At 36.5% G+C, this 27466-nt stretch overlaps 1 protein-coding gene across 4 annotated transcripts in view; it reads left to right on the plus strand.

The window, feature by feature from the left end:
* Window positions 1–27466, plus strand: part of PPP1R42 (protein phosphatase 1 regulatory subunit 42) — a 53027-nt gene extending 25561 nt beyond the window's left edge. Inside the window, exons 6-10 of one of the 4 annotated variants that reach the window (XR_005794193.1) lie at window positions 9199–9316; window positions 13089–13220; window positions 20786–20945; window positions 26803–26885; window positions 27375–27466. Coding sequence is in view for 3 of the 4 variants with exons in the window: in XM_040487665.1 (XP_040343599.1) it covers window positions 9199–9316; window positions 13089–13220; window positions 20786–20945; window positions 27375–27420 (456 nt within the window). In the remaining variant the exon portion in view is untranslated. Of the gene's footprint in view, window positions 1–9198; window positions 9317–13088; window positions 13221–16426; window positions 16478–20785; window positions 20947–26802; window positions 26886–27374 lie in introns of those variants that run through there. The other 3 variants (XM_040487665.1, XM_040487667.1, XM_040487666.1) reach the window with 3 other exon arrangements.

A 27466-nucleotide genomic window follows, 5' to 3' on the forward strand; every position in this document is an offset into this window, starting at 1 on the left:
AGGTGTCAATTCTTTCTATATTAATCTATATATTCAACACAATCCCATTCAAAATCCCTGCAGAACTTGGGGTAAGCAAACTGTATTCCATGCAGAAGAATATTATCCAACAATAAAAATGAATGAACTACTGATGCACACATGGGCAAATTAAAAAACATTATACTGAGATAAATAAGGTAGACAAGAAAAGAGTACATACTGTATAACTCCATTTATATGAAACTCCATTTATATGGAACTATATACAAATGTCTATAGTACCAAATGTATCAATAGTTGCTGAATGGGAAGGGGAAGTTGACTGGAAAGGGCCATGAGTGAATCTTTTGGAATAATGAAAACATTCTGTCTTGATTATAGTGATTGTCATATGGATGTATATGATTTAGGTTTTTAAATGGATGCATATCGTATGTAAGTTACAACTCAATAAAGTTAATTTTTAATATTAGAAAAACTTTCAAAACCAAAGGACACGAATTTCCAGATTGAAACTGTCTCCCCAATGCCAGCACAGTGGATGGAAACTGACCCATATCCAGGTTCAACCTTAAAAGTTTTTAGGACATCAGGAGTAAGGAGTTCCTAAAGATCTTGACGGGGGGGGGGGGGGGGCGGGGGAAGATCATAATACAAAAAATCAAAATGGAATTATGATTATCAGACTTTCTATGTGGAAGACAGTAGAATAATATCTTCAAAATTTTGAGATAAGAATATTCAAAATCTAGAATTGTATACTCCATCAATTTTTCAATCAGTTATGAGGTATAAAATATCTTTGAACATGCATGCTCTCAAAAAAAATGTATATTCCACATGCCGTTTCTCAGGCAACCCTTGAAAAATGAGTTCCATCTAACCAGGGCAGAAAACTAGGAAAAGGGAAGACATAGAATCTAGGAAACAGGAGAAAGGCTAAAGAAATCCCCAGAATGGATATGAAGGGACTCTGAAGTGAAGTCTTAGGACAGCATCTACCAGCCCAGTTTACAGCAGGCTGAATCGGTGATAAATACACAGAAAAATAAGCAGATAATCAACCAATTTTTTAACTGTAGGGAAAATAAAAAGCAATCATGGTACATTATGTGATTTAGCTTTGAACAATATTTAAGTGAGCTTAATTACATAGTCAATAAATACTAACTAGATCTATTGACAGGATTAGGGAAGGGAAGTTTATTATGGGGGTGGAGTGGTACTTATGAGAATTATATCATCATCTTCCACAGTAGGAATTCAGTAGATAAATATCTAAGATTTAAAAATCAATAAACAGCAGCTGTTATTTAGTAAAATGTGGAGGTAAGTGTGTGTAGGGATAGCTGTAGAAATTAAAAGAGGTTTTGTTGTAAGCCCTCAAGTACTCTTTAAGTTTTGTTATAAACCCTATGGTCTTTTTTTGTTTTTAACAGTGTTGATTGCATTGCTTTAATTTTTAAAAATCTAATTTAAAAATGAATGATTGTAAGGAACACTTGGTTATAGAATTTTGTTATCATATACCACCATATCCCCATTACACTGAGAGCCTTTAAGAGCAAGGAATTTTTATTGCCTTCAGAATTCCCTAGAGTTCAGCCCAGTGAGTGCTTGGCACATAACAGGCACCTACTACATGTTTACAGAATAAATGAAGAAAGGAACAATAAAAAATATTCAACCATCTGAGGAAGGAATGTAAACCATTCAGCAAGTTCCCGAGGCTGGGCTATGCCAAAAGTTGCTTTTTCCTCCCATAGAGAGAAGATACTCAGGGAGTAAGGATTAAATTTCAAGTTCTTATATTTCTAGCGAGGAGACAAGTGATTTAAAATTTTTAAATGCACAGCTTCTTGGAAGAGGAATATAGACTTGCATAGCATTCATTTGAAATGTGCTCTTGTGGTCCATTTCAAATCATCTTCCAATGGCTTAGTAAAAGGACATCTTGAAGTTTAGCACAAAATATTAACTTGTTTCTTGAAATGTATTATTGGGGTCAGTGTCTCCTTTTTTTTTTTTTTTTTTTTTTGGCTTTTATTTTTCCATTCTTTATGCTCACTGATTGAAGCTGCCCCAAAGCTGCTGACATCAAACCCTGTGCCATGGGAGGGAAAGCTCAATGTGCCATACAGAAGGTCGCTGACATCCATCCTAAAAGTCTTCAACAGCAGACAGCTTTGTGCCATGGGGAAAAAGAAATGAACATCATTAGAGACTCCTAACAAAACCCTATAATTACTCAAGGTTTTTAGCAACTTAGAGCAGCTGCTTTTATAAGGACATCCATAGCTTCCTCACATACACCTACAGAAAATACATGAAAAAGGGCGGGGGGTTCAGGAGGGAAAATCATGGTTCCTTAGACAGTTAAATAACTTTGAATCTTCCAATCAAGATTTTTGGTTTGAGCAGTGAGAACGGTATTTAAGAAAAATTAAAAGGAACACATGTAACAACAACAAAAAATACTGTCAGGGCAACTAAAAATCCTGAGGCTCCGTGGAAGGAATAAGAAAAGGAAAAAAGAAAAGAGAATTGGGTCACTAGCAAATATAGACATTCCCAAATGATGCCCATGCTCTAGCCTACTGAGGGTACCAGAGCCACTAGTAGCTACAGCTACATTAGAGGTAGAGGCACAGGATATGGACCCGTTAAGAAGCTTCCTGCTATTTGGGATTTCATTCCCCTTCCTTCACACCTTGTACAGACCCACAGCTGCCAAAGACTCCTTCTCCCAAGATCCTCTAACCCTGCCCTCATTTCTCCTATTCCCTGGTCCAAAGCTGATCCAGGTCAGAGATTCGAGGCAAGGGGGGGGGGGGGGGGGAGGGGGCGGTGAGGGAGACAGGTGAGGGAGACAGAGGACTAGAGGAAGAAATAGAACAGAAAATAAATCCTGTCTTTGCTCATTCTATGTCTGTGGCCCCTCTAATCAGCGAATTTTTCAAAGTGGTTCCATATAATTTCTCCTTTATAATTCCTGTCCTCCTTCTAGCCTCAGATCCATTGATTCATTGCATTCATTTGTTCATTTCTTCTTATCCATTCATTCAAAACCCCCACCATCTGGCAGTGCTTGCTGGACGATAGGGGAGACAACAATGAACAAAAAACAGATATAGTCCCTGGCCTTGAAGAGCTCTCCTCATTGAAGGGAAAAGAAACATTAAGCACATAATTACCCCAAAACAAATGTAAAATTGCACCTGTGGCAAATACTACAAAGAAAAAGTATGTGATTCTGAGAGCCTCCAAAAGGGGAATTTGCCTTAGTCAGGGACTCAGTGAAGGCTTCCCTTAGGAAGGGATTGCTAAACTGGACCCTGAGAGAACAGAAAGGATTATCAAGTAAAGAATAGCATGTGCAAAGGCCCCAATGCAGGTAAGAACATGGCAAAGATGAGAATAGTAAACTGGGAGTGTGAAGGTGCAGTATACTACAAAAAGAGGCTGATGGGTAGATGGGCCACATAGGTCATTATAGTTTTATCTTTAACCTAAGAACAATGCAGGATCACTGAAGGTGTTTAAGGGTAAAGTAATTAATGATTAGCATTTTGAAAAGATTAGCATAGCTACAGTATGGAGAATAGATTGGAAGAGGCTAGACTATTTAAGAAGTGAGAGATGATAAAACTTATAGTTGGGGTGGAAATGAAATGAGGAGACACTCTGGAGAGCTGTTTGAGAAATCAAGTGTACAGAACTTGGGTAGTGAGTTGGATATACAGAGCATTGAAGAAAGGAGTGGACAAGAGGGATTCTCTGGCTTCTGCCTTGCATAACAGAAAATAGGGAACTCAAGAGTCACATCCAGCAGAGTGGGAGAAGATTATGAGTTTTGGTCTTGTAGAGTGTGAGGTGCCTTTGTAGTGTTCCAAAGAAAATATTAAGTGGACAATTGGATACATAAGGCCAGAGCTCAATGGACAGAAGAACGTGGGTGACTTCAGCATATTGGTTATGTGGTCACTTAAACTGACATCATGAATGAGACTACCTAGATACGGAAAGAGATAGCGTATGATAAAAATGCTCAATATAGTTTCCCACAAAATCTGGTTCTTCCTGTCATGTACAGATGACCCTTCCTTCCTCAGTGTAGCAAATGTTTTACTATTTTCATCAATGTGTCTATGCTTTTTTTGTAAAGGGTCTGCAAATAAATGTAGATCACAGTGGGTTACAGACAATTGTTTTTCTAGCCATGATTTTACAGTCGGCTGTGCTCCAGGGAGGAAACAAATACTGCTTAAAAGGAATAAATGTAGATTATAGAAAAGCAAGCAAGTGAACTGATTCCTGAAGGTCTGCCACAGGGACACCTATCTGCTCCTGTTCCCCAAAGGAAACTGTATGCTCAGAAAACATGGTGATGCACTTGGAGAGGTTTTATAGCACTGTCACTGCACATATGATCTTTGGGCTTTTTCTCAAATAGGTTCTTTCCATAGGCTGACTCAGACAACGGTCCACTGGGTATAGCTCTGTTTTTTTATGAGATGTGTTCTCCAGTCTCAAAAGCAACTTTTAGAAAACACCTTGTTTACACATCAGGGATTTCTATGGTCAGAAGTGCATGGGACACCTGGGTGGCTCAGTTAAATGTCGTCAACTCTTTTATTTTTAATTTTTTTTAATGTTTTATTTATTTTTGAAAGCGAGAGAGACACAGAGTGTGATGGGGGTAGGAACAGAGACAGAGGGAAACACAGAATCCGAAGCAGGCTCCAGGCTCCCGAGCTGTCAGCACAGAGCCCGACACGGGGCTCAAACCCACAAACTGTGAGATCATGACCCGAGCCGAAGTCTAACACTTAATTGACGAGCCACCCAGGTGCCCCAAATGTCATCAATTCTTGATTTTAGCTCAGGTCATGATCTCACCAGTTTGTGAGATTGAGCCCCACATGGGGCTCTGTGCTGAGAGTGTGGAGCCTCCTTGGGATTCTCTCTCTCTTTGCCCCTCCTTCCCTGCTCATGCTTTCTCTCTCAAAATAAATAAACATGAAAAAAAATTTTAATGTTTGTTACTTATAGAATGAGAGATTCATGCAGGATCAGGGAACCTGCAAAAATGTGGAATCACAAAGCCATTAGGGAGCAATCGGTAAGGTAAGATGTTCCAAAGAAGTGAAACTGAGGAAGTCCAAGATTGGCAATGTTTGGCTTAGTGATAAGGTCAGCAGTGTCTATTCAGAAGCACTAGGCTGCAGGAATGCCCAGTGATTGAAGAAGCACAGCCAGTGGCCTAAACCAAATGTAGTCCGAGGATCAGCAGCATCAGCATTGGAAACGCAGAATCTCAGCTTCTTCCCCAGACCAACATATCAGAATCTGCATTTAATAAATGGGATCCCTAGATGATTCTTTTTTTATGTTTATTTATTTTGAGAGAGAGAGTGTGTGTCTGTGTGCACATGTGTGAGTGGGGTGGGGGAGCAGAGAGAGAGGGAGGGAGAGAGAGAGAGAGAGAGAGAGAGAGAGAATCCCAAGCAGGCTCCACGTTACTGTGGGGCCTGACGGGGGGCTCAATCCCTTGACCACAAGATCATGACCTGAGCAGATATCAAGAGTCAAAGACACTTAACCAATTGAGACAACCAGGTGCTCTGAGATCCTTAGGTGATTTTTAAGCACATAAAAGTTTGAGAAACACTACTTTCTACTACTCTATCAGGAAGTATAGTGACGTTAGGTAAGAGATAAGATAAAAGCCATAGGAGAGGGAGAGATTGGAAATGGAAATGCAAAACAAAGAAGACTGCAAGAAGAGGAGGCCCATGGAAAAACAAAAAGATCAAGAGGACTGATTAATTTGAAAAAAAAGAGGTGGGGGCTTTTCCTTTATCGACAAAAATAGGAAAGAGGATGAGGAAGTGTGAGACCAAAGGCAGAAAACTGAGAAAACTCCATAGGCAATGACCCAGTTCTCTCCAATAAAATTGATCGGAAAGTCAAACACTGAGGAGGACAAAGAGGTTTTAGGCCAAACAATACTCCATAAATTCACAGGGCTCTAGTTTAAATGACATTTACTTTTGGGTCGCCTGGGTGGTTCAGTTGGTTAAGCGTCCGACTTCGGCTCAGGTCATGATCTCATAGTTTGTGAGTTCAAGCCCCGCGTCGGGCTCTGAGCTGACATCTCAGAGCCTGGAGCCTGTTTCGGATTCTGTGTCTCCCTCTCTCTCTGACCCCCCCCCCCCATTCATGCTCTGTCTCTCTCTGTCTCAAAAATAAACGTTAAAAAAAATTTTTTTTAATGACATTTACTTTTGGTGGGGTGCCTGAGTGGCTTAGTCGGTTAAGCGTCCAACTTCAGCTCAGGTCATGATCTCAGGGTTCGTGAGTTCGAGCCCCCTGTCAGGCTCTGGGTTGACAGCTCAGAGCCTGGAGCCCGCTTCAGATTCTGTGTCTCCCTCTGTCTGCCCCTCTGCTGCTTGCACTCTGACTCTCGCATTGTCTCAAAAATAAATAAACATTAAAAAAAATTTTTTTAATGACATTTACTTTTGGTTAACATTTCTTTGCATTTCTTCCTGTAATTCCTTTAAATAAGTATGCTTAAATGGATTAAAATTTTAAATACTCACTGGCCATTTACAATAAAACTTCCATTTCTGTAAGTAGCTTGATAAGCCATGAACTTCACTAGGGCCAATGTTATAAACTTTGATGATATATTAAGTCAAATAAATATCATGGTTGCAAAAATGGATAAAAACTTGAAAGAACAATAACATAAAAAATCTTTACCTATAGTTTTTATGTCTGCAAAGTTTGTTAAATCAATAAAATGATCTGAAAAGTTCATCTCACAATCAGATATATTAGTGATTTACTTCATTGGTTTTCTGAGGACCATTTATCATGAGGTAAAGCATCTTCAGAATGAATGGTGGAAATAAAAAATTTGATGTGCTTGCCTCTTAGATAAACTAAATATCTGATTTATAAGACACAAACGAACAAACCACTATGGCCTGTCATGTTTTTCCAGTTTCTAATTTATTCAACCTCTGCTCAATATTGATCCTGACAAGCAGAGTAACCCAAAGATAAATTTATTCACTCTACAGTTTAGTCAGAAACAAGCCAAAAATTATAGATTTTCCCAGGCAGATGATGACAAGCAGTCAGGGGGATGACAAATGGCTGTCTTTAGATTTAGTTAGGACAGTTGGACCAGACATTTCCAATAAAGATTGCATGCTGGTCAAATACAGGTTCATCAGTGGCCATCATTAATTGTAGAGCAAGCACTGCCAGTTCCTGCAAGCGCCTATACAGAAGCTTGGGCACCAGCCCTGCATTAGAAATAGAATCAGCTCCTCAGTATTTTGCAGCACACCTCTAAGTGATAGCATGACATGATCATTTATCAAACAGAGACTGTCCAGAAGAATGTCTGCTCCCTTTAGTAACATTGAAGGGCCGGAAAGTGAAAGCATTTTATTAAAGACAGGAAGGCAATGAACTACCAGAGCGTATCCAAAGGGTAATCATATTTCAGCATAGGATTAGTTTAGTCTTAAATAAACATACACTGGAGGGAGTATGTTGAGGGTCATTTATCAAGTGAGGAACAATTAACTAAACTCTACAGGACTCGCTTTATCTATTAAATTTAAAGTTCTCTTATTATTAACTTTTGGGACGATGGGCATCATATTCAACACTACAAAAATACATTACACAATTCCTTCCTTAGAAGTTTTTAGGCTAAGAGAAATACAGTGAAACTATCACATAAAATAATCGTGGCTGTATCAAAGGCTGTTGAACAAATACTGTGGACAGGGCATAATCCAGGGCCCAAGACTGAAGGATGAAGTTACAACTTCTGAAGAGAATTTTATTATAAGAAGTCAACTACTCATCGGTGAGTCAGGAGCTTATTCTTCCTTACAACAGTTTTTGCTCTTTATTGACCAAAATTAAGAGAAAGGTTATAAGCCGAGGGGTGGTAGGGCAGACAAAAAAAAAACCAACATATTTATTACTTCCCTTCTTTGTTCCAGACACTTTATATGCCACAACAAATAACCCTAACTATTTGCACTTTATAAACGAGGACACAGATTTGACTAAGGTTATACAGTAAGCCACAGTGCCAGAAAGGTTGGGGTTGTCTGTATTTTTTTAAATTCCTATATATTTTTCACAAATTATATATTTAGATACCTCAGAGTCTGGTACAGAACTTAGCCCATGATTCAGTAAGTATTCTGTTGAATAATGAAGTAGGTAGAATTGGAAATATTTTTACCATTTTATGTAGAAAACCATTGGTCTCAGGAAGACTAAGAGACCCACCAATCACTCTGCGCTGGATCCTAGACCCCAACTGTCCTTGTAATTATTCCCCTATAATATCATTTCTTCATGTAGACAGAGGCACATATCTGGATGTTCCAAATTTGTTACCTTCATGATATCACAAGAGTTTTGTGAGGATTTTTTTTTCATGTAAGCTCTATGCCCAAAACAGGGCTTGAACTCACTACCCCAAGATCAAGAGTCACGTACTCTACCAACTGACCAGCCAGGTGCCCCCTGAGAGGATTTTTAATATGTGGAAAGGAATTGTTCTTACAAGCTCATAGTAAAAAAAAACAATTTTCTAAAATCTAAAGAATAAAATACAGCCTTATCAAAAGAAATTTTTCCAGGGCACTTGGGTAGCTCAGTCATTTAAGCATCTGACTTCAGGGGCGCCTGGTGGCTCAGTCGGTTAAGCGGCCGACTTCGGCTCAGGTCATGATCTCACGGTCCGTGAGTTCGAGCCCCGCGTCGGGCTCTGTGCTGACAGCTCAGAGCCTGGAGCCTGTTTCATATTCTGTGTCTCCCTCTCTCTGACCCTCCCCCGTTCATGCTCTGTCTCTCTCTGTCTCAAAAATAAATGTTAAAAAATTAAAAAAAAAAAAAAAGCATCTGACTTCAGCGCAGGGCATGATCTTCAGTTCACGAGTTCGAACCCCACGTCGGGCTCTGTGCTGACAGCTCAGAGCCCAGAGCTTGCTTCCGATTCTGTGTCTCCCTCTCTTTCTGTCCTTCCCCCGCTCGCTCTCTGTCTCTCTCTCTCTCTCTCAAAAAATAAATAAAAAACAAAAAAAAATTTTAATATAAAAAAATAAAAAGTTAACTAATATGAAAGAAATACTGATGATATACTTGTGTCTTGCTTTTCTTTTCTAATTATAGGATTTGGAATTTTTACTGAACAAGTTGATGAAGCTGTGGAAAATGGATCTAAATGGAAATCCTGTTTGTCTCAAACCCAAATACAGAGACAGACTGATACTGGTGTCTAAATCACTGGGTACACATTTATATATATTAATATAATTTTCTTAGAGAAACAGACCTGGTTAACTTTTTAGTTATTTTAACAGAAAACCTTGAGAAATACAAATATGATATCTAAATCTATAAAAATAGTCAACTTTAAATTCAATAAATAAAAGCAAAAGTTAAAATTGAGAAATAAAACATGAAAAATATCTTCTGTTCAGAAATAATTAAGGCACCACATGCCCTTTCTTTAAAAAGAAAATGTAGCTGTTACCAACAAAAATGGTTAATCATAAATGCGTAGAACTTGCTGACCTTTTGCCAAATTCTCATTGCCACAAATCCTCTGAAGATCCCAAGAGATTCTTTAGCACTTGGAACTGTAGACAAAATTAATCAAAATATTCATTGCTTGAAAATTGTCCTAAGAACGTACAAGTGTTCCCTTCATTTGAAAGGAGAGCAAGCTAGGGAGTCCCTTTAGGAGATCCTTAGAAATAATAACATCCTGATTGTGCACTATGTTGGGGGTAATGGACCATAGCTTCTCAATAGGAACCACGTTATACAACATCAGAGAGATAAGGACTGCCTTCTCACAAAGGATATTTGTGAGGTTTCCTATATCTGAACTTCTATGATATGCTATACTTGAGTATAAAAAGTAGTGTATGGGAAAACCACTTCAAAGCACATAGCTGTAGTAAACCTTGATTAATCATGATGCTAGTGCAGCAATTCTCTTGGGGGTAGGGAGGAGCTGACAGAGGGTGTATCAGAAAAATCCAAGATTTTTCAAAATACATATCCAAGGGTCACACCCTGTCCACCACCCTTGACCCCACCAGTCAAGGGAAGGAAACAGAATACACTGGGAGAACAGTCATGTGTATTTTTTATAAGTCATGCAAATGAATCTGCAGTGCACCTTCCCCCAACTCTCCCATCTCCTTCCCTCCCTGCCTACCACATACAATTGTATTACTCCACTTACCTTAGGAAGCAGAGTAAATACAACTAATGTTAGATGATTAAGAACCTTCCAATATTAATGGAACCATTTCTGGAAACTCTTCTCATGATATAGTACTATAGGTGATGCAGTAAAAGATGTGGAGATAAGGTACTGATTTACAAATAAAGAGGACTTAGTCAAAAAAAATTTTTAATAAATACTTTCTAAAACATATTTTGTGATTATAAAATCCATACACATTTTGTATACAAATATACATTTCTTATAGAAATGCAGATAATATAGAAAAGAAAATGAGTATCATTCATAATCCCACCATAAATATGCTGTTAACACTTCGCTATACGTCTTTTCAGTCTCTTCTCTGATTCTAACTTGTCTTATTTTCATGTCCTTTCTTCCTAAATACAAAACCAAAATACGGAAAGTGAACTGAGGACCTGGTTTGATGTGTCCCAGTAAGGACTGTGGGGAGGCATTTCATGCTTTGTAAGTAACCCAGTCCTCACTAAACAGAATGACAAGCAACGTACTTAGCATGAGTGGAAACAAATTTTATGTTAAGAACAACTCATTAAAACAAATCTCATAGGTCTCTGATCTTATGTCCATTACCTGGCTTCCCCTCCTGAACCACCTCTACATGATCATTGCTAAAAGATGAAATAAGGCTTACTGAGGCATAGTCTCCTAGTCACTACTCAGCTCTGTCTGGAACACTAACATGAGGAAAAAGGGATCATGGTAAAGGACTTGGATTTTTCATTCTTTATCTTTATAATAGATGTTTTAAAAATATGTATTGATTTACATATATCACATCCAAAAATACACTAACAAATTATACAATTAAACAAATCTTAAAAAGATATCAATAAATCCAAGTGGTTGGGAAAACTAAGCATAAAATAATAACTGTTAATGTAAAGTGCTAAATACTAAGATGCTTGATAATAGAACTTTTAACCAATTTTTTACATTATAATTTGGAGAGTATTAATTTCAGTTAAAATAAGTACATAAGGCAATTGTAAACAATTGTACTTCTAAGGTTTGTGGTTCTTTATATTTCCAGTTTCATCACTTTATTTTGTACATAGGGTCTAACAATATTATGAGTCATATTTAAGTGGCAATGTTAATACTTTCAGTAGTGTAATCAATATTTTATCAGGTTACTGTCATTTTCTCTATAAGAATATGATTTCAAAATTTTTTTATTTAAAAAAATTTTCTTTTAACATTTATTTATTTTTTGAGAGACAGCATGATCTGGGGAGGGGGACAGAAAGAGAGGGAGTCATGGATTCTGAAGCAGGCTTCAGGCTCTGAGCTGTCAGCACAGAGCCTGATGAGGGGCTCGAACTCATGAACCATGAGATCATGACCTGAGCTGAAGTCAGATGCTTAACAAACTGAGCCACCCAGGTGCCCCTGATTTAAAATTTTTTACTACATTCTTTTCTCATTCTGGAATCCAGTGGAAGACATTACATGGATGATAAGAGAAAATATATATTTAATTTAAAAAACTACCATATAGAGGGCGCCTGGGTGGCTCAGTCAGTTGAGCTTCTGACTCGATTTCGACTCAGGTCATGATCTCACAGTTCATGGGAGGGAGCCCTGCATCTGACTCTGCGCTGACAGTGTGGAGCCTGCTTAGGATTCTCTCTCTCTCCCTCTCTCTCTCTCTGCCCCTCCCTATTCACTCTCTCTCTCAAAATAAATAAACAAACACAATAAAGGCCCCAAAACTACTATATAGAAAAGATAGTCTTTTTATCAAGTGAAGGCCACCTGTATTCATGTGATTACATGTAACACAAAATATCCTATAAGGGAATAGTTTAATATTTTATAATATATGTATTATGTATACATATATAATGGAATACTGTCAGCCATTAAAAATTGTGTTTAAAGAAAGACTTGGTAAAATGATCACAATACAATATTGAAAATTAGAATGTAATACTGCATAGAGTTCCAATTTTATATAATATACACACACATATACACATACATGGATACATAAACAGAAAACAAAAAATGTTAAAAATATACTGTTAGTGGTCTTTAGTGATTATTTCTGGTTGTAGATATAGGCAATATTAATTTTTTTCTTTTTCCACTTTTGTATTTTCCAAATATCTTACAGCTTACAAAAAATTTTTTGTGTAACTTAAGATGCTCAATTTTCATAACTTTTTTAGAGGAACAAGATATAAATGTAGTTGAAATCTTCACAGAACCAAGAAGCTAGATTTGTGGGTTGTTCCTATTATATTTATATCCTATATAATAAGCATTATTAATATATGTGCTTTTAAAATACCAGGCTAAATGTATAAAACTTCTTATTCACTTTAACATAAAATATATCTTGCTTTTCCCTAAGAATAATAACCATAATATGGAAATGAATAGATAGCATCTAATTTTTGTTGAATATGACAACATTTTTGTTTTCAAAAACAACAATATAGTTTATATAAGACCCCAGAAGAGAAACTATACATCAAATTGTTTACAGTGATTATCTTTGTCAGTGATGGGAAGGAGAGGTATGAGTAGTAATCACAGTCTTTTTATGTTTTTTTCCACTGTGTTTAAGTTGTTTATAATCAGCACATATTTTTTTTGAAATCAGAAAAAAATAATTAAAAATAAATAAAAGCTCAACAAGAACAAAGATGTGAAAATAAGGTATTTTTAAAAGAAATTACTTCAACTTATGGTATAATTTAAGTTCAGATATAATTTAAATATATTACCTATATATTTAAATACTGTATTTTTTAACATATGTATTTTTCTCTAGAATTTCTTGATGGAAAAGAAATTAAAAATATGGAAAGACAATTCCTAATAAATTGGAAAGCATCCAAAGATGCCAAGAAAATCAGCAAGAAAAAGAACAGTAAAAACGAGGATGCAAGTAACTCATACATAAGTAAGCAGACTGTCATTCATTCGTTGATCACTTCTACTAGCAAAGGGAATGTTCTACTCAACAAAAAAAACCCCAAGAAATAAGAAACTTTTGTTTAGATTCTTTGCTTAAGATTTGGGTTTTTTTTAAAACTTATTTACAATTCCTAAGAAATTCTACCTGCAATGTTTACATATGAAAATGGTGGCTACTATCAACAAAAGCAGTTCACATTGAGTCTGACTGTGTCAGTATGAAAACAGAGCCATGAGGGTGGAGGAAAATGTATAATTTTATATCTGGCAAAAGTACATGATTTAATTATGTAAATGGTGAAACAACAATCAGCTACGTAAATTGTGAAACCTAAGTCCCTAGTACATTTGTTTAGCAGCAGTGCAAAAATCACATTTTCCATCAGGATAAAAAATAAAAATGTATGACAACCATATCTGTGGTCTATACTCTGTAGCCTGTCCCCTTTCTTATGTACATGCCCCACCACTTGAATTTGATTTGAATTTGATTATAATATGCTTACTGTTATGTACATTACATTTTCTTTTTTTTTAATGTTTTATTCTATTTTCGATAGAGAGAGTGCGCGCACATGTGCGCAAGCAGGGGAGGGCAGAGAAAGTGGGAGAGACAGAATCCAAAGCAGGCTCCAGGCTCTGAGCCATCAGCACAGAGCCCAATGTGGGGCTTGAACTCATGAACCGTGAGATCATGATGTGAGGCCAAGTCAGACACTTAACCACTGAGCCACCTGGGCACCCCAAGTTTACATATATTACAAAGGACAGGTCAACCTCCCTTGCCTAACTAATGCAACTAAATGTAGCCAAGTGTAACATGTAACAATTATCTTTTTTTTTTAATGTTTATTTATTTTTGAGACAGAGACACAGCATGAACGGGGGGAGGGTCAGAGAGAGGGAGACACAGAATCCGAAGCAGGCTCCAGGCTTCGAGCTGTCAGCATAGAGCCCGACGCGCGGCTCGAACTCACGGACTGTGAGATCATGACCTGAGCTGAAATTGGATGCTTAACCAACTGAGCAACCCAGGTGCCCCACAATTATCTTTATCATATTTGGGAGCATCCTAGAATTCATTCTTCACAGATTCTATAGTCCACAACATTGGAATAAGCCTCTACCTCTGTTCCATGATAGTGTTTGAATGCCAACAGTCCTCATTTCACAGCTAATGGGATGGGATCATAGGAAGGGGTTAGGCCAGGGGAATACGGAAAGGGAAACTAGAATACTGTAGTGAGGCTTTACGCATGGATACCACATCCTAGGAGCTCTGACAATCTAGAGCAAGGAGGTTGAGGTGAGTAGAAGCAGAGATGGAAAGGCATGGAGCTCTGATGATTTTGCCGTATCATGTCCACTGAATATGAACTATGGAAAATCATTTTGAAGAATGGGACTTTCTGAACTGACAGTATACTCATAAGTGATGATACTGTGCTGGCAATGTGAATTTTTCAAGGTCTGAAACCTATAAAATGGACAGGAAACATTTCTTCTCCTCCATCTATCCCTGGCTGGTTTTGAAGGGCAGAACCAGATCCAGGATAAAAATTCCAGTATTTTACGTGTTTTCAGTTTTATACCAAAGATGCCAAAGTACTTTCTTAATATTGAAATACAAAATTCAATACCAGTCCTCACCCGCAAATTGAACCTATTCTAAAAATAATGCAGTTTTCTCCATTTTAATAGATTTTAAAAAAATTCTTCCTACTTCAGAAATAATTAGGTTAATCTGTTTTTAACTTCTCCAGTGAAATTCAACAAAATAACGATTATAATGTGCCCTAAAATTTATACTTTAAAAAAATTACACTGTCGGGCACCTGGGTAGCTCAGTCGGTTAAGCATCAGACTTCAGCTCAGGTCATTATCTCACGGTTGGTGGGTTCGAGCCACACATCGGGCTCTGTGCTGACAGCTCGGAGCCTGGAGCCTGCTTCAAATTCTGTGTCTCCCTTTCTCTCTGCCCCTCCCTCACTCGCTCTCTCTCTCTCTCTCTCTCTCTCTCAAAAATAAACATTAAAAAAATTTTTAATTACACTCTCATCTGATTTTCTCAATAAAATCCTCATTAATTTCTTCATAATCTAGTGTGACCACTAACTTAAAAAAGCAATCGTTAAAGCCATATAGATACAGTAACAACAAACTATCTGAAAAGTAAATTAAGAAAACAATCTTATTTACAATAGCACAAAAAAGAATAAAGCACCTACAAGTAAATTTAACTAGGAAGGTAAGAAAAAAAAAGATGAAAGAACTGTATACTGAAAACTACAAAACACTAATGAAAGAAATTAACACAAAAATGAATGGAAAGACATCCTGTGTTCATGAAATGGAAAATTTAATATTATTAAAATGTTTATAATACCCAAAGCAGTTGACAGATTCAGTATAACCCCTATCAATATCTTAATGGCATTTTCACAGAACTGAAAAGAACAATTCTAAAATATATATGGAACGATACAGGACTACAAATAGCCAAATCAACCTTGAGAAAAAAGAACAAAGCTGGAGGCATCACACTTCCTGATTTCAAAATGTATTACAAGATACAGTAATCAAAACTGGCATAAAACAGCCATACAGATATAGGGAGTGGAATATAAAACTCAAAAATAAATCCATCTATAAATGGTCAACTGATTTTCAACAAGGGTGCCAAGAATACACAGTAGGCAAAGGATACTGAATTGTTAAGAAAACTGGATATCCACACACAAAAGAACACTTATACTATACACAAAAATCTACTCAAAATGGATTAAAGACTTAAACATAAGACCTGAAACTATAAAACTCTAGAAGAAAAAATAGGAGAAATGCTTCATGACATTGGTCTTGGCAATGATTTCATGGATATGACACCAAAAAACACAAGCAACAAAAACAAAAACAAACAAGTGATAGGAAGTACATTGAATGAAAAAGCTCATGCTTGGCAAAGGAAATAATGGAGTGAAAAGAAAACCTACAGAACGGTAGAAAATACTTGCAAACTATACATTTGATATGGGGTTAAGTTCCAAAATATATAGAACTGCTACAACTCAACAGCAAAAAAAACTAACAACCACATTTAAAAATAGGCTAGGGACTCAAACAAGCATATCCCCAAATGGCCTAAAGGTATATTTAAAAAAAATTTTTTTTAACGTTTATTTATTTTTGAAGGACAGAGAGACAGAGCATGAGCAGAGGATGGACAGAGAGAGAGGAAGACACAGAATCTGAAGCAGGCTCCAGGCTCTGAGTTGTTAGCACAGAGCCCAACGTGGGGCTCGAACTCACAAACCGCTAGATCATGACCTAAGTCGAAGTCGGATGCTTAACCAACTGAGCCACCCAGGCGCCCCTAAAGGTATATTTTTAAAATGCTGAATGTCATTAATCAACATGGAAAGGCAAATCAAAACCACAATGAGGTATCACCACACACCTGTCAGATGGCTATTATCAAAAAAACAAAAGACAGCAAGAGTTGGTGAGGATGTAGAGAAATTTGAACCCTTGCACACTGTTCGTGGGGATGCAAAATGCTGTAGCCACTATGAAAGATAGTATGGTAGAACTATCATATGATCTAGCAATTCCAGTTTTAAAAGCAGAACTATCATATGATCTAGCAATTCCAGTTTTCTGTATTCATCCAAAAGAACTGAAATTAACATCGTGAAGAGACATTAGCATTCCTGTGTTTGCTACAGCACCATTCACAAGAGCCAAGATGTAAAAACAACTTAAGTGTCCATTGACAGATGAATGGATAAAGAAAACATGGTATATACATACAATAAAATACTATTCAGCATTAAAATTTTTTTTTTCAACGTTTATTTTTGGGACAGAGAGAGACAGAGCATGAACGGGGGAGGGGCAGAGAGAGAGGGAGACACAGAATCAGAAACAGGCTCCAGGCTCTGAGCCATCAGCCCAGCGCCCAACGCGGGGCTCGAACTCACGGACCGCGAGATCGTGACCTGGCTGAAGTCGGACGCTTAACTGACTGCGCCACCCAGGCGCCCCTATTCAGCATTTAAAAAGAAGGAAATTCTACAACATGTGTCAACATGAATGAACCTTGAGGACATTATGTTAAATAAAATAAGTCAGTCACAGGAAGACAAAATACTGCATGATCCCACCTATATGAGGTATCTAAAACAGTCAAATACATAGAATCAAAGAGTAGAAAGGTGGTTGCTAGAGGCTGGGGTAAGGAGGAAATGGGGAGCTACTAATCAAGGGGCCTTAAGCAAGATGAATAAGCTCTGGAGATTTACATTATCTATCGCACCTATGATCAAAAACAATGTATTGTATACTTAAGAATTCATTAACGAGGTAGATCTCATGTTAACTGTTTTTACCACAAACATTAAAAAAAAAAAAAAAAGCTCTGCACAGCAAAGGAAACAACAAAAGTAAAAGACAACCTACTGAATGGAAGAAGATATTTGCAAATGATATACCCAATAAACGTTTGGCATCCAAAATATATAAAGAACTTACACAAGTCAACACCAAAAAACCAAATGATCCAATTAAAAAACGGGTAGAAGATATGAACAGACATTTCTCCAAAGAAGACATACAGATGACCAATAGACACATGAAAAGATGCTCAACATTACTCATCACCAGGGAAATGCAAATCAAAACAATGAGGTATCACCTCACACCTGTCAGAATGGCTAAAATAAAAAACACAAGAAACAACAAGTGTTGGCAAAGATGTCAACAAAAAGGAACTCTCGTGCACGTTGGTGGGAAAACAAACTGGTGCAGCTAACATGGAATACTGTATGGATGTTTCTCAAAAAGTTAAAAAAAGAACCACCCTACAATCCAGTAAACATATACAAAATAGAAAAACACTCATTCAATGGGGTAAAAGCATCCTTATGTTTATTGTAGCATTATTTACAATAGCCAAATTATGGAAGCAGCCAAAGTGTCCATTGATAGATGAATAAAGATGTGGTGTATATATACAATGGAATATTATTCAGCCATAAGAAAGAATGAAATCTTGCCATTTGCAACAACATGAATGAAGCTAGAGAGTATAATACTAAGCAAAATAAGTCAGTCAGAGAAAGACAAATACCATATGATTTCACTCATGGAATTTAAGAAACAAAACAAAGGAGCAAACGGAAAAGAAAAGAGAGAGAAACCAAAAAACAGACTCTTAACTACAGAGAATAAACTGATGGTTACCAGAGGGGAGATGGGTGGGGAGATGGGTGAAATAGATGAAGGGAATCAGAGTTCACTTACCATGATAAGCACTGAGTAATGTATAGAATTGTTGAATTGTACACCTGAAATTAATATAACACTGTATGCTATCTGGAATTAAAATTAAAAAATAAAATTTAAATTAAAAAAATTTTAACTCCTCTAACTATAAATTTTTTAAAAAGCCAAATAGGATGTTACATAGTACAAAAGTTATCATTTCATACCTTATTGTAGTTGCTATTTTAATAATCATTAACAATTTAAAATAGAAAGCACATCAGTCTAGGAAATAAAGAAAAGGGGGTAAGGGAAGAAAAGAGAAGTAATTCTTACTGTACTAAACATTTCAGATATTTATAAACATCACTTCATTTAATCACTATAACCTATGGAGAAAATAATTATTACATCCATTTTGTACACAAGAAAGCTGAGTTTTAGAAAGATGAAATAACTTGTCTAAGGTCACAAAGATAGCAAGGGGTACAGAGATTAATCAAAGTTACCTAACTTCATCAAACAGCTTGGCTTCTAGTGACCGCTCTAGCAATGACTGGCTCAACTGTGCTTGGATACAAGGACAATGATGTCTGCTCTACATAGAAATTCACTTCAGGGGCACCTGAGTGGCTCAGTTGATTGGGCATCCGACTTCAGTTCAGGTCATGGTCTCACGGCTTGTGAGTTAGAACCCCACGTTGGGTTCTGTGACGACAGCTCAGAGCCTGGAGCCTGCTTCAGATTCTGTGTCTCTCTCTTGTTCTGCCCTTCCCCCACTAATGCTTTGTCTGTCTGTCTGTCTCTCTATCTCTCTCTCTCTCTCAAGAATGAGTAAACATCAAAAAAATTAAAAAAAAAAAAGAAATTCACTTCAAATTGGTGGGGATTTAAGAAAATCTCCAGATATGTAATTATGTGACAATGTAAACAAATAATTTTTATAAATAAAAAGGACCTACAGAGAAAAATGGGATAATATAAAAAAATTTAAGTAGATTATATGATTTACTATATTGAAAAACAAACTCTAAGTTCAGTTAAAATAAAATTGAAATTGAAAAAAAATTAAAAGCTGACTAGCTGTGACAGAAAATTATCTGAGTTTTCCTCAGGATCACTTAGTTATTCTCCCTTGGCTACTTGTAGATATCTTTCTCTCTCACCTCCTACACATTTGCCATCCCTATCTAAACAAATGCTACAGTTCTGAGCCTTTCAGGTTTAAAATCAGTGACGTCTGTGAAAACATGTTTGTAGCACGCAATAACTCTATCCTTAGGTATGTGGCCAACAACTTAACACTATGGTCTTTATACAAAGGCTCTGTTAGTATGGCTCAAAAAAGAAAAATGGAAAGCATGAATTAAAGTTTAGAATATATATTACGTATTTTTAAAATCCACAATATTCCTTCAGGTCTTTAGAAGAGCTGAAATGAACACTTTAAAGACAATGCTGTACAAATACATTGTCAGTGAACAGGAATTCTTAGGAAGATAGTAATTTTTGTACTTCCTGATCTTTTATGTATTTTTGATAGCCTTATAAATTTGGAGCTTTATCTCAAAGATTATGATAAGATTAACAGGGATTATGACTTCAGACTTCAAGTATCTTATGATAAAAAAAATCTTGTCCTAAATATAGCCACTTAACTATATAACCCAAATTTGGAAACAAAATCAAACACTTTAATAAAATCCAAAACATATGCATATCTTTCAGTATATATCCTTTGTAGTGCTTCTCTGAAAACATTCATTTATTCATTTAATAAATATCTGAGCACAGGACTATGCTAGGCACTGTAATTAAAGGTGAATAAAACAGTCCCCATTCAAAGGGAAATAACCGCTGGAAAGGGAGGAAGATCTGTAAACAGGAAAATGATGTGGAATGGTAAGTACCAAAATAAAGGTATGAACATACTACAAAAACTATATATAAACTATACATAACTAATATACTCTCTAAAGGCCTAACACTCTGAAAAACTAAACCCAGAAGAGCAGAATGCAAGGAAAGTTAATACTTATGTTAACGTTGGTGTACACATTTTGTCAATGAGGGCTGACCATAAATTTTCCTGGGTAGGTTTTTATGTATGAAAGTCTGTGATACTTTATCTGGGATATAAGTTTTTAATTGGTCTTACTGTGGATCTATTTAACTTTAATTCCATTTCATAAATTATAATTTTGGATATTCTAATGCTGCTATAAGCCTTGTTTACAATTTAGTTATTAGTTTCAAAGCAGAATCCTTTTAATTCTTTGTACACTACAGGTAACTTTGAAACAATCCATCACATAGTTCCTGTTTATTACCCACAGGTGGGTAAGCCAAAGTTAGTCTTTTTCTCTGATATACCAAGAAACCTTGCAAATGGAAATTCATCCTCAGAGAGCTCCCAAGAAGATAAACCTAAAATTGCTGAAGATATGGGGTAGGTTCTTTCAAATATTTATGTGATTTCTTTCTTGGGGGAAGATGGGATACCCTATCAACAACATAGAGGAAGAAAGTCCCTCCAGCTGTCTTCTTGTTCTCTGTTCTCAATTCTCCTTGACCAAGCACACCCACCCCCAAAAATAGTTCAGTTCATCATTGGTCTACTCAAATAATCACACAGTTGTGGTAGAACGACTAGTTCAAGAAGAGCTGGGAGTCACAGACTACATATACTCACTGAGGTAGGGCAAATGACTCAGGACAGTCCCAGAAACAGCAGGTAAAGATGTCTAAATGAGCAGGGATCATATCAAAGGAGCCTGAGGCCCAGTTGATGATGGGTGGTCCACTAGTGAGTAGATGACTATGCCAAGGGCATCTGGTGGCAGGAGACATTAGAAGTTTCATTAGATTCTCAAAGGGGTTTATGATCTAAAAAATTAGTTTAAGAGTCACTATTCTAAACCTTGAGTGTATGTATAATGTAGCTCCATACGAATCAACTTTAAGTTTCCTGATAAGGAGGAAATTGCTTTTTTAGTTTTAAAAAATGATATTGCTTCAATGTAAAGATAAACCATACCAGAAAAGAACTTCATTTATTCATAAAACTAATAGGTACCTGCCATATGCTGGGCAATACTGAATATAAAAACTCAAATGAGATAGTCCTGATCTCAAAAATCTTGCAACAAGCTGGTTGGAGAGTCAAATATGATACAACTACTGTAGACTGTGATAAATGCTATGAACATTATAAACCAGATCCTAATACATCCTATAAATTATTCATTCAACTTTTTCTCATTTATAGTCCATATGATTGCTCTATTGATCTTCCAATCATATCATAGTAGTCATTACAATATAGTGAAGGAGGCAACAGCATATTTCATTGAGAAAGTAATCAGAGCCAGGGTACATACTCTAGATTTCCTTTTTCCAGAACTGCCTGTTGAAGATCAGGTAGGTTTATCATGAGACCCTGTTTGCAGAGTCTAGTCAAGGTATGGTGACTTAGCATTACTTAATGAAGCCCACCTAGAGAAGACCTATGAACAACACTGCTGCACTGTCCTACCCCCATTCCCTGAAGAGTGGCTTAGGCTTGCTGGGATGGAGGCATAAGGGAGAAAGGGTCCTCTGAGTCTGGAAAATGCTTTATTTGGGGGAGAGGAAAAAGGAAATGGAGAGAGTCCTAGTCTTGCCTCATCAACATTCACCAAAAACAAACAAAAAACACAGAAGCTGCGTGAGAGTCTGCTTGACTGCTTATGTCTTTTGTCGTTACCATCAAAACCATAGCCACTCTGTCCATGGCACCCTGGTAGTTTCTTAAAGATCTACACAACTAGTGTCAATTTCATGACAGTGTTCTTCAGTTTCGTTTCTTTGCCAAGAATTTTGAAAGATCTTGCTAACATATCATCAAGGTGGAAAGGAAAACAACAAAAATGGACGCAGACTCAGAAAACAATGTTGGTAAATTCTACACATTGCCACACACACTACGTTAGATCAGCTGTGAACTACCGCACATACCATATATTCTACAGTCCCAAGCAAAGTTCTAATCACCTCACTGACAAAACAGCAAATAAATCATTCTATCTTCATTTTCCTAACTAGGAACACTAAATACAGAGCTAAATGCATCTTTAACTAGTATGTACTGCAAAGATAGGCTGCTCTAAAAGAAGCTGGCAGAATAGAGAGACTCCTGGGAGAAGAAAATAAAGAATGTCCAGCTTCTGTCACTGGCAATTATGTTCAATCCCAAGTCTTCAGTTTTATAATGTGAAAAAATATTACATAAATATTTTGTTTTAAAGTTTTTTTAATTTCTGGGTGCCTGGGTGGTTCAGTCGGTTAAGCGTCTAATTTCAGCTCAGTTCATGATCTCACGGTTCACGAGTTCAAGCCCCACGTCGGGCTCTGTGCTGACAGCTTAGAGCCTGGACCCTACTTTGGATTCTGTGACTCCCTCTCTCTCTGCCCCTTCCCCACTCACGTTCCATCTCTCTCTTAAAAATAAAAACATTAAAAAAATTAAAAGTTTTCTATTTCTTCAGATAACATTTTTACTGAGGGCATACCAAAACATCATTTTGGTATCATAAAAATGTTTAAGTCTTACTAAATGGGACTATTAGTTCTACCTCTCTTTATTAAAAGGTGATCAATATGGAATTTCATTAAGCTCTGATAAAGATTTTTATTGTGTGCCTACTTCTAACATTTTATGAAGTTAGCATAAAACTAAGAGATAATGAGAATAAAGCTAGGTCACTAAAGTGTTAAAAAAACACCTAACCCAAACACAAAGAATTTTTCATATCTAATTCTAGAAAGTTGAGTAAAGCAACTCCTTCCCTTAATTACTTTAAGGGGAGAATGAGCTAGCATCAGCAGACAAGTCACCTACAGTCTACATTTAATGCTCAGAAGTATAAAGGAGCTTAGAGTCTTCTTCCAAAATGGTGAAAGTATGTGTCCCATACTCCTTTAAGGTTCTGCACATTAGGAGCTGTGCCCGTATCTATGTCAACACAGTGAAGCAACATCTGTCCAATGACAGGGGAATGTTTTCCACCTTCTTTATAAATGTGTGCAGTCTGTGCTCATGTATATTTATACAAGCCTGCTTTCCCTACAGGGAGGAAAAAGTCAGACTCATTGACGTTGTTTTTGACCCTCAAACTGAACTTGATACTGTCAATGTACACTTTAATTAAAGATTAGTTCAAAACTATTTTTTATTTAAAGGCTGGCTGTAAACAAATGCCTTGACTATTCAATTAAAAATAATGTATGGTATTAAAAAGATTGTTTCTTTCTGTGTTTGTCACAGTAAATACTTTTGACAGATGTTTCCTCTCTTTTCAATCATGCTAGGAGGTGCTTGAGACTTAGTAATTTTAAAATAGACATTAAATGCATTTACATATTGTAAATAAGATCCACTGAGAATACTGTAGAGCACTGTACACTGAAGGAAGCAAATTGTTACTTGATTATTTATCTTTAAACCCTAAGCTATGTCCATAGAGTCAATCCATCTCTTTTGTTACTGTAAAAATAACTGTGTAGCTGGGTTAGAATGACCTTAGTTTCAGATACCTTCAAGGAATGTGAATCTCTGGGATCCATAATTCACAGGAAATGTTCAATGTATGTTACTTAACTATTTATAAAATACCTACTATCTTTAGTTAGAATATGGAAGTATTAGGTTTCTTTGAGTTAAAAAGTGAACTTTAAAAACAGTAAAAATAACTTGCCTTCACCATTGCTAAGATTATGTTTGAACAGTTGTAACAACAGATCTTCTATGTGCCTCAAGAGTTTTAAAACTTCAGTAATATTTTTAGTTGCAAACTCTGGGATGATCTGACATGAACCCATCTGCAAAACTCTAAATACCTTTAATTGTGCTGTGATAAACCTAACATCAGTCTAATTAATTTTATATGCAAAATAAACTTCTATGTATCAATAATGTAGGTATAAGACTTGCAGTTAGTTGTTAAAGAACCCTTCTTAAATTAGGACATCCCTCTCAAAAAGAGCAATAGTGGTAAGCAACAAGGTTTTTTTGTTTTGTTTTGTTTTTTAGAACAATCTAAGCTAGGTTTTCTGACTTCTAGTTTCAACTCTGTCAATGGCTTACTCTGTGGAAAAGAGTTATGTAAGATTTAATTTTTAAGAATTATGTAATTATCAATTTTATTTTTTAAAGAAGTCTTATATATTTTTAAGTTTATTTTATTTTGAGAAAGAGAGCAAGCCAGTGGGGAGGGGCTGCGAGAGGAAGAGAGAGAATTCCAAGCAGCCTCAGCACTGTCAGCACAGAGTCCAACATGGGGCTTGAACCCCTGAACCGTGAGATCATAACCTGAGCCTAAACCAAGAGTCTGACACTCAAATGACTGAGCCACCCAGGTGCCCCAGTATTTTCAATTTTAAAATGTCTACTTTGATACCTGAATCTTAACTACCCAAACAAATTTTTTAAAACAGCAGAACCTGTTGAGATAAGAATCAGATGGGGAAAATGAGCATTAGAGAGGCACAGTCAGAAAGGGGCCCAAAGTCACACAACTGCCATAAGGCATAGCTGGACCTTGAATTGAGGTCACTGACTCTAAAAGCCAGGTCTTCAACTATTCTGCAAGGGGGTCTCAAAAACACGCTCAGGCATAGGTAGGTAAAATAAGGGAAACAAAGTGATTGTGATTGAGGTCAACTGGAGAGTACATGTCCAACTAAAGGCACCTGCAAAGGCAAAGGCACTCTACTCCAAAGGCACTCTGCTCCAAAACAGTATAGCCAGCAGACATGCTGAACTTGAGAAATCAGACTAGCTGGCAAGCAAGATATCTAGATTAAGAAATCAACTGATTTTAAAATATTGAGTCAACAATTTTTCTTAAAAAAAAAATCTACTAAAATGGATACAAAGAATGTGGAAATGATAGCAAAGATATGGAGCAACTGGAACTTTTGTGCACTACTGGTAGGAATGCAAAAATAGCAGAGCCACTTTGGAAAATATTCAGACATACTTTTATAAAATTAAACATGTACTTAACACATCTAACAGTCCCACTCCAAGGTGAAGTGAACACCTATGTTCACATAAAACTCTGTACCCAAATGTTCATAGTGGTTTATTCATAATCAAAAAGTGAAAACGACCCAAAGCTCTCCCAGTGGGGAATGGATAAGCAAACAGTGGTAAATCCATGCAATGGAATACTACTCAAAATTAAATACTACTCAAAATCAAAATAAACTAGTGATACCCAAAACAACATGGACAGATCTCAAAAGCATTATAAGTCAAAGGAGAGCCAACTTAAAAGGCTACATAGTGTATGATTCTATGACCTTCTGGCAAAGGTGAAACTACAGAGACAGAAAATAGATCAGCAATTGCCAAGGCTTAGGAGTAGAATGCAAAGGGTCAGCACAAGGCAATGTAAGGGTGGAAAGGTGAAATTCTGCATCTCTTTGCTGTGGTAGTTTTTAGCAAAACTTACTGGACTACATAGTCACAAGGGTGAATTTAATTATGCAAATTATATCTTAACTAAATAATTAAGGGAAATAGTTGACAGGTGAAAAAACAGCACTGATTATATAAAACCTATTGTTTTACTATAATATGCATCTATACATATAAAATGCAGCAATATATTTTCTTCACCGATATATTATTTTACATTATAAAGATGTAAGTTAATGTAATGTAAGTAAAGTACTGTAAGTTAATGTAAGTAAAGTAATGTAAGTTAATGACAAATTGGCATATTTAGAAAGACATCTAATTTTAAGATCTACACCACACTCTGAAAAAAATCCATAGCACTCTAAAGCCTTCTACTTTCTGGAAGACTAAACAAGAACTCCCAAAGAATAATATATGATACCATGAAAATAGTGTTTGAGTTGTTAATAGGGAGTCAAGTTAAAACATTAACTTTATTGAAATAATAGATACAAAAAATGTCTGGCAAATAATGAAGAACTCTACAAATATTAAATAGGACAGTCTGGTAAAAAGCAAAAGTATTAGGGTCAATCTACCTTGAATCCTCTCTCTGCCACTTATTAGCTGTGTGACCTTCACAAGTTATTTAATCTCTCTGCGCTTTATTTTCTCAACCACAAAATGTAAAATCCTCAAAGGGTTTTTGTAGACTGATTGAAAAAATAAAGTGCTTTTTTGTAAAGCACTTAGCAAATATAAAAAGTTGAGTAAGGTACCTGTTACTAATTTATGTAATGTCGAACATTTGAAGATTTTCATCTTCTATTTTTAATTTAACGGGGAACATGGTTTCTTGCAGGAATTAGGACTACTCTAGAATCATCAGAGGATTCAGAGAGGCTGCTTAGAGTAGCAGCAGATATGACCAGGTGGCCCACAGTGGTCAGTATTGTTTCCTCAGTCCTTTCTTTTGAACCTGACTATTGGGCAACAAAGCTATCCATTTTCCAGCCACTGTCATCAATGAAGAGCTTCGCTGGTGCCCCCACCTCCACCCCACCTCTGGCACTTAGACAAGGCTTTAGAGGGCTAGGCTAGAATGAGGCATGTGAGATGTCAAGGGTGCAAAAGTTGAGGAGCCCTAGGCACCTAATTTGCCTCACTCTAGCCTCAGCCCACCTTCCTTCCAAAATTCTTATTTCCACACTTTTCATAACACATACTTTTTCCACATTCTTCCCTACTCTGGGGAAGTGGGGAAATCTTTCCTTCTGCTTTTTAAAGCCTGAGAAGATTCACACAGTTTGGTGACTAGCTTTTCTGGTGATTAGCTTCTACTATTGTTGTATTATAGAGTCTGTATGTTTGTGCCCGTTTTGGATGAATTTCATTTTTGAAAGAATACTGCTCTTTTTTTCTCTATTAATACAGGAATCCCTCTTTGAAGGAATGTGAAAGCTTGCTGACAAAAAAATGATATATATGAATTTCACCTTCTCCATAACCCAAAAGAAAATGTTTGT

The sequence above is a fragment of the Herpailurus yagouaroundi genome, unplaced genomic scaffold (assembly GCF_014898765.1).
Source record: "Herpailurus yagouaroundi ecotype Mexico unplaced genomic scaffold, PumYag 165, whole genome shotgun sequence".
NCBI classification, from domain to species: Eukaryota; Metazoa; Chordata; class Mammalia; order Carnivora; family Felidae; genus Herpailurus; species Herpailurus yagouaroundi.